The sequence below is a fragment of the Lipotes vexillifer genome, unplaced genomic scaffold, assembly GCF_000442215.2.
Source record: "Lipotes vexillifer unplaced genomic scaffold, Lipotes_vexillifer_v1.1 scaffold609, whole genome shotgun sequence".
NCBI classification, from domain to species: Eukaryota; Metazoa; Chordata; class Mammalia; order Artiodactyla; family Lipotidae; genus Lipotes; species Lipotes vexillifer.
The window spans coordinates 356,150-364,808 of NW_006777590.1; the positions used below are offsets into that span (position 1 = coordinate 356,150).

An 8,659-nucleotide genomic window follows, 5' to 3' on the forward strand; every position below is an offset into this window, starting at 1 on the left:
GATAGAAAGCCCAGAGATAAACCCATGCACATATGGTCAACTAATCTATGCCAAAGGATGCAAGGATATACAATGGAGAGGACAGTCACTTCAATAAGTGGTGCTGGGAAAACTGGACAGCTACATGTAAATGAATGAGATTAGAACACTATCTAACACCATACACAAAAATAACTCAAAATGGAATAAAGACCCAAACGTAAGGCCAGACACTATCAAACTCTTAGAGGAAAACATAGGCAGAACACACTTTGACATAAATTGCAGCAAGATCTTTTTTGACCCACCTTCTGGAGCAATGAGAATAAAAACAAAAATAAACAAATGGGACCTAATTAAACTTAAAAGCTTTTGCACAGGAAAGGAAACCATAAGCAAGATGAAAAGACAATCCTCATTTTGGGAGAAAATATTTGCAAATGAAGCAACTGACAAAGGATTAATCTCCAAATATACAAACAACTCAAGCTCCTCAATATCAAAGAAAGAAATAACCCAATCAAATAATGGGCAGAAGACCTATATAGACATTTCTCCAAAGAAGACATACCAATGACCAACAAACACATGATAAGATGCTCAACATCACTAATTATTAGAGAAATGCAAATGAAAACTACAATGAGGTATCACCTCACACCAGTCAGAATGGCCATCATCAAAAAATCTACAAACAGTAAATGCTGGAGAGGGCATGAAGAAAAGGGAACACTCATGCACTGTTGGCGGGAATGTAAATTGATACAGCCACTATGGAGAACAGTATGGAGTTTCCTTAAAAATCTAAAAATAGAACTACCATATGACCCAGCAATCCCACTACTAGGCATATACCCAGAGAAAACCATAATTCAAAAAGACACGTGCACCCCAATGTTCATTGCAGCACTATTTACAATAGCCAGGACATGGAAGCAACCTAAATGTCCATCAACAGAGGAATGTATAAAGAAGATGTGGTACACATATACAATGGAATATTACTCAGTCATAAAAAGGAGTGAAATTGGGTCATTTGTAGAGACGTGGATGGACCTAGAGACTGTCGTACAGAGTGAAGTAAGTCAGAAAGAGAAAAACAAATATCGTATATTAATGCATATATGTGGAGTGTGAAAAAATTGGTATAGACGACCTTATTTACAAAGCAGAAATAGAGACACAGACATAGAGAACAAACGTATGGTTACCAAGGAGGGAAGGGGGCGGTGGATTGAATTGGGAGATTGGGATTGACATATGTACACTTTTTAAAATAAATTTATTTAAGTAGTTATTTATTTTTGGCTGTGTTGGGTCTTCATTGCTGCACATGGGCTTTCCTCTAGTTGCGGCGAGTGGGGGCTATTCTTCGTTGCGGTGCACGGCCTCTCATTGCAGTGGCCTCTCATTGCAGTGGCCTCTCTTGCTGTGGAGCACTGGCTCTAGGCACTCGGGCTTCAGTAGTTGTGGCTTGAGGGCTCTAGAGCACAGTCTAAGTAGTTGCGGTGCATGGGCTTAGCTGAACCGTGGCATGTGGAATCTTCCCAGATCAGGGCTGGAACCCATGGCCCCTGCATTGGCAGGCGGATTCTTAACCACTGTGCCACCAGGGAAGCCTGATCATATATACACTATTGATGCTACATATAAAATAAGTAACTAATGCAAAACTATTGTATAGCACAGAGAACTCTACTCAGTGCTCTGTTGTGAGCTAAATGGGAAGGAAATCCAAAAAAGAAGGGATATATGTATACGTATAGCTATAGAAATAGCTGGTTCACTTTGCTGTACAGTAGAAACTAACACAATATTCTAAAGCAACTCTACTCCAATAAAAGTTAAAAAAAAAAAAGGATGAATAGCCTCAGTAGTTTCTCTGATTACCCTAAACTGACTGCTACCATGGTCAGTGGCTGAAAAATTTGAAAATAGGACTTTTACATAAGAGCGCACCAGTGTCACAGAAATGCCCAGCTGTGGGGGTGAATGACCCAGAACTGGCCACCCTCTCCATGAACATCCCTCCTCCATGACCTGGCAGAGGATTAGAACAGAGAACACTGAGCATCACTTCCACTGTTTGGTTGTCACAGCTTACGTAGGCTCCGATGGCTATAAAAAGCCAGGAGTACCTGATTACGGCTCCTTCAGCTTGGATCTCTGAGTTTCAGACGTTCAAAGCTAACTGGGTAAAATGTGTCTGCTTATTGTAGAGGCCCCTATTATCGTGGAGGAGTGAGCATACTTGGGAAGAAGGGAAGTGGACCCTCAGAACGAAAGTAGTAGGAGAAGCAGGGGAAGTAGACCGGCCACCAGTCCCTGGGGGATCAGTGGGCTTGGATGGGGTCTGGATAGGCAGATCTTGCATGACGCTATCAACACCCAGTTGCAAGGGTGAGGTCCTGAGTAGAGGGGAGACAGTGGACTCAGGTCAGCACGTCTAAAGTGGTGGGAGGGGCGACGAGGTGGATCTAGTATCCCTTGGGCAATCCGAGAGGACTGGAGAGGGGTCTGGGGGCGGAGCCTGTCACGCAGCTTATAACTGTTGGGTTCCACACGAGAAGGTTAACCTTGTCCTGTGTGAGAAGTGGTCGCGGTGCAGCTGTCTGCCTTTCCCTGGTCTTCAAGCCTTCGGGTGAGGACGTGCGGCCCCGCCAGAGCCAGAGGACTATGGGGACAGGAGGGCGCGGCGGCCACGGGGCTGGCGTATGGGGCCTGCTGGAATTGGAGGGGCGGGGGTTGGGACGGGCCATTTGTATCTGCGCCTGCTGGCGAGTCCGCGCCTTTGTTTTCGCAGCGCTGCCTTCTGCAGGCAATACAAAATCCTCCCTAGGGCTGTCCCGGAAAGGTCCGAGGGGGGAGCCCTCAGAGCGGCCAGTCCGCTGTGGCTGCAAGTCCGAGGCGGAGGGGATGAGGAGTGTGGGGCTCGGAATGGGCCTTCTGAGGCTGGCCCTTCGCTCTCTGCCCTCCCGTGGCTGTTAGGTTGGACCTGGGCTCCTGACAATGATGATAGTTGTTTTAAAATATTAAGCAAATTGCTGCTAACAAAGTGGCTTATGTGCCCAGCCCTGTTATTATTTTAAGTCCCTGTTTCCCCACCTCTGGAGATTGGCAGCCGATCGCTCGTCAAAGGAGGGTCTTAGGGTGACCACAACGGAAGGGAGGCATATTCGGGACGTCTGGCTGCTTGAGGGCCTCTCCATTCTGGTCTGGGCACTAGACGTGTCTTACCCCGCCAGGGTGGGGCCAGGCATGGGCAGGAGAGCTCTGCTTCGCGGGCTCAATAGGGGTCTCCTATTGTCTCTTCTGGACCAAGCCAGAAGGATCACAGGGCATCTCCTAGCCTCATCTCCCCTCTCCCCTTGAGGAGAAAATATGGTGAAATAAAAATCAACTGTGCCTGGTTTATCCCATTCTGCTGAAGTCCTGAGTCTGATCATAATTAGCTGTGCCGTCTTACAGCGTTTACAAACTAGTGCCATAAGGAGACATCATGAGACGGGTCATTAGTTATGACGGGATTAAATCCCCTCCTTCCCTTATTGCAGCTCCTTAATCTACCGTCTTTGAAAAGGCAGATGAAATGGAAAGAAGCTAGTACAACTTATGCTACAATTTATTGTGTGCTGCTCCCTAACCCCCAAGAAAACCCCCCCAAAGTAATTGAATACAAAGTGAAGGTGCTCAAATAGTGCTATCTCCTGTTACAAATTCATTCCTGGTTAAGCCCAGTCCTTATTTTTTCTTCTATCTCTATCTGCTCTTTGTTTCTATCACCTCCATTTGACCTTCCCTGTGATTTTTAAGTCAGACATATTGACTCTGGGTTTTAGAGCATCTTGGTTTCTAGTGCATCCTGATTCAGTGGCTTTTACTGCCTATCAGAAGTGGGGTAATGATGTGGAATTCAAAGCATTTTGATAAAACCATGGTTTTCCCAAGATGTGTGCTGTTTTCTTGTTGAAAATCAAAAGATAAAATACATATTTATATTAAATGTGAGAATTTTGGGTTGTGATCCATTAGTATGATAATAGTTTTTCCAGTTAAGTTAAAACATCTTTTTTCAGTCTTTCTTTTAGTCAAGATGAGTGGTAAGCCAGACTTGTCTGAAGTGGAGAAGTTTGACAGGTCAAAACTGAAGAAAGCTAATACTGAAGGAAAAAGTACTCTCCCCTCGAAGGAAAGTAAGTCATGGGGCAGGGGAGTTTCTAGTGAAGAAAAGCAATGGTGAACATTCATAGGTTCAGTAAATAAACTATTCTAGTAAATTTTGCCACAAAGTAAGCAATAATTATGTAGCCACTGAATTTAATGCAATGGTTAAAAATATCAAATAGTTGTTTAATTACTTGGGTTATATAAGTGGTTCTTACATGATAAACCCAAGAAGTAATGGGGGAATAAAAGACTATTTTCTTCTTGGAAAATCACTAAAAATCACATTACAACCAATTTTGGAATATTATACTCAGCACTAGAAAAATCTTAATTTTTTCAATTTTATAGTTATTTGGAATTTTCTGCATCTAGCAATTTAGGTCCATGATCTTATTCCTAAAGAACTATACAAACTGCAGTTTTGGTTTTCTGTACCTGACAACAAGAGAAGGCAGAGAACAAGTTTAGATCTTGGGTGTACTTGGGCCTCCCAGACTGAAGGGATCAGTTTTGCCTTTGGGAATTACAGCCTGATGGAGAAACTCCAAGCATATTCACAAAACTAAGGGGCACTTTTTGTCATGTTGCTATTATCTGAGAGTTTCTAAGTTAGTCAAAATTGTCTGAAAGGGTGTAACTTCCTAATTATATAGTGATAGGTAAATCTGAGGAAAATACTTCACTTGCTCCTCAGTCTCAGAATATTCGATGGAAAAAATGGCAACAGCATAAATCTAACTCTGAAATGGAAAAAAAGACACAGTTGATGCAGATTCTAATGTTCAGGTGGTTAACACACACACACATACGCACACACACACACACACACAACTGAGGATTTGCAGTTAGTGCCTTGGCATTCTAAATTTAAAGCAGGTATGGTAGCCTTCAATGACTTGGCAAAGAGTGGCAAAGAACTCTCTTGGAAGAAACTGAACTTAATCTTAGGAAAATATCCTTTAATGATTGTTTGTGTTTGTCTTTTTCCCAGCTATCTAGCGGGAGAAAGAGAGTGTTCAATCATCGTAAAATGGGGATCTCCTCCCAAGAACAAATTTCAACATTGCCTGAGTGTCTTGGTTTTAGGCATGTTTTTTGTAAACCTATGTGTTTGTAGAGATTTTAGCCATTTTCTATGTCTTCTCATCCATAATCCCTGGCTAAGAGGTCAGGAGTAGCCAAAGTTCCCTTACTTTCTTTCTTAAACTTTCCATTGGTGCATAAATTCCAGCCGGCTGATGCTGTCAATAATCACACCATTGATGATATTTGTGCGTCTAGTCTTTGCATCCCTAAAGGATAAGCAATTTTTAACTTTCTACACTGGATGTCTCCATTGTTCCATAATCTTCATGAAGTGGCATGCATTTTCAGCTTCTCACAGTTTATTTCACTTCTAATGTAGTGATAAAATAATAAATATAATTATGTTGAGACTCCTGTGGTGGTCCATTCTTGGTGGTCTTCTAAGGACTGAAAGTACAAAAGGGTTCTCTTCAGCCAAACAAAATGGTTGAAGGAAGGCCACTTTAGCAGAATAGTCATGTGGAAAAGGCTCTTCTCTGTCCAGGTCCAGTGGGTTCTGACTTGCTTTTTTCCATAGTTGGAATCATAGAATTTGAGAACCTTGGGAGAGGAGGTAATGTGGACTAGTATCCTTATCTTGGAGATGAGGAAATGTAAACATGGGGTCTGAATTGATCTTTTAAGGTGAATAAGGATTGGAATTTAAACTGAGTTCTCTTGTTTTCTGAAAGTGTTTTTCAACTTGATGAGAGGAGACCCCCAAGGCTGGGGTTGGATAGGGAACGAGGCAAGAAACACTTGATAACACCCACTTTGCTAAGCACATCATATCTTCTATTGAGCATAAACTGAGATATCTAATATTTGCTAATGACCTGCAGCACTGAACCTCTGGTCTGGTTCTTGTCCTGAACAGAATCCACTGTCTTATAAACCAGTCATTTTTGGTGCTCATGGTAAGCACAAGGACATGTAAATGGAAGTGTCCCAATTCCTGCCCATATGCAATATTTTATCACTTTCAATTTATAAAAACCAGTCATTTATAATCCCACCAGTTACAAGCATTAGCATTTGGGTGTATAACCATCCATACTCTGGTCTATTAATATATAGGCATACCTCAGGGATAGGGATATTGTGGTTCCAGACCACTCCAATAAAGCAAATACTGCAATAAAGTGGGTCACACAAAGTTTTTGGTTTCCCAGTGCATATAAAAGTTATGTTTACACTATACAGTTGACCCCTGAACAACATGGGTTTGAACTGTGAGTCCACTTATACACAGATTTTTTTCAATAAATATGTGGAAAAATGTTTTGAGATTTGCCATAATTTGAAGAAACTCACAGACAAACCACGTAGCCTAGAAATATCAAAATATTAAGAAAAAGTTAGATATATCATGAATGCATAAAATATATGTAGATATACATATAACATAGAAAATATGTCATAATCGACTGTTATCAACAAGGCTTCCAGTCAAGAGTAGGCTATTAGTAGTTAAGTTTTGGGCAAGTCAAAAGTTATACATGGGTTTTTGACAGTTCCAGGGTCAGCGCCCCTAATTTGTGCATTTTCAAGGGACAACTGTACTGTAGTCTATTAAGCATGCAATAGAATTATGTCTAAAAAAACCCAACATACATACCTTAAGTAAAAAGCACTTTATTGCTAAAAAAATGCTAATCATCATCTGAGCCTTCAGTGAGTCATAATCTTTTTGCTGGTGGAGGGTTTGAAATATTGCAAGAATTACCAAAATGTGACACAGGTATATGAAGTGAGTAAATTACCAAAATGTGACACAGAGACACGAAGTGAGCAAATGCTGTTGGAAAAAAATGGAGCTGAAAGACTGGCTCAACATAGGGTTGCCGCAAACCTTCGATTTTTAAAAAAAACAAAAAACAAAAATAAAAACTAAAAGCAGTATCTGCAAAGCGCAATAAAGTGAAGCACAATAAAATGAGGTACAGCTATATGTATCTTTTCCTACAAGAAAGGGATTATGCTGTTTGGACATATTTGAAACATCAAGTATTATCTTACCACCCCTTTCTAATGGATTACCCTCCATGGGAAGTGGAAGCTGTTTTCTTTGCTAGAGCATAAACTTCCACAAGAAAAACAGTAGGTATGAGGTGACACAATCATAGGTCTTAGTGTTGTCAGAGGATTTGAGACTTGACCAGACATGTTGGCCACCAAGACCTAACCTCTTGCTTGAAATAATTGTCCAATAGAGTTGTTCAGTCCCTTGTGGTGACCTGCTGCTTATACCGTACCTAAACCTGCCTCCCTGTAGCTTCGATCAAATAGACCTAGGACTGTATGCTGGAGACTCACACAACATAGGTAATCCCTGCTCCAGTATTTGAAGACAGCTGTTGTGTGCCTGCTCCCATACCTCCAAGTATTCTCCTTATGACACTTCTCAGATCATTTGGACACAGGTTACATGCATGAGGAACCACCCTGGTTGCTGATGTGCTCAAATTTGCTCATTATCAGACCTCTTTGGATCCTGATCCTTTCACACAACACATTTACTCTCCTTCCAGTATTGCCACGTGCAAATTTGAGAAAGATGAAATTCAGCAAACTCTGCATTTGTGCATTAATCACCAGATTAGGTCCATTTCAAAGGGCCTAAAGGAAAGCATGAACATCATCAGATGCGCTGGGGTTGGACAGTAACTCCAATTGTTCAGTTGCATCTAGTAACCATTCTTTTCATTAATGTACTGATTCCACCCTGGGCAGTGTAAGTGCTGAACTGAGCGGGAGCAGATGAGAGGTATCTGGCAGGAGAAGAAAGACCTGTAGCTGCTAAGTGAATACCCAAACAAATATACGATGAGAAAAATGATTGCCCACCTGGAGTAGTTTTACCCTGCTTTTCTTAAATGTATAATATGGGGATACTCTTCCAGTTACTAGATTTACTTTCCTATCCAAGAGGGATAATTTTTCCCAGTAAGTCCACTATAAGCACTGAGATTTAGGGCCTGAATCAATTTATTATTTGCAAAATTGGAAGAATGGTGTCATCAAGATGGCAACATACATCATTCCTGACTTCCTTCCCCCTCACAAGAAGACCCACTAGCAATTATCCATAGACAAGATACCATTGTGAAAATTCCAGAACACAGGGATGAGGCTGAAGCCTCACTTGGACCACAGAGACCAAGGAGGACTACACTCTGATCACATTGCCCTTCCCTCAGGCTGGTAAAGTGCTGCACCAAGAGAGACCTCCTGGGCTTACAGTTTCTCCACTGGGAAAAAGAGCAAAAGGTGGACATGCAGCTTCTCAGTGTTGCAGGACATTTCCCAGGATGCTCACTTGGGTCTCACTTCACAGAGATCACTGGGAAAATCTGCAGGGCTTGACAGTTTGGGAACAGATAGAGATGGAGAAGGGGAGAAGGGGTTTCAACAACCAGCACTCAGACCCAGGCAGACTGCATTCCTG

The 8,659-nt window shown here is 41.9% G+C and overlaps 2 protein-coding genes across 2 annotated transcripts in view; one reads left to right on the plus strand and one right to left on the minus strand.

Moving 5' to 3' along the window:
• ARMCX5 (armadillo repeat containing X-linked 5) overlaps positions 1–3,188 on the minus strand; it is a 48,759-nt gene extending 45,571 nt beyond the window's left edge. Inside the window, 2 exon segments of the mRNA XM_007451233.1 lie at positions 2,556–2,791; positions 3,085–3,188. Coding sequence (XP_007451295.1) covers positions 2,556–2,791; positions 3,085–3,188 — 340 coding nt within the window.
• An 884-nt stretch (positions 3,189–4,072) lies between these two features.
• On the plus strand, positions 4,073–5,175 carry TMSB15A (thymosin beta 15A). The gene is given in 2 exon segments (XM_007472037.1): positions 4,073–4,172; positions 5,138–5,175. Coding segments are annotated over 2 exon segments (138 nt in total).
• Positions 5,176–8,659: the final 3,484 nt, after the last annotated feature.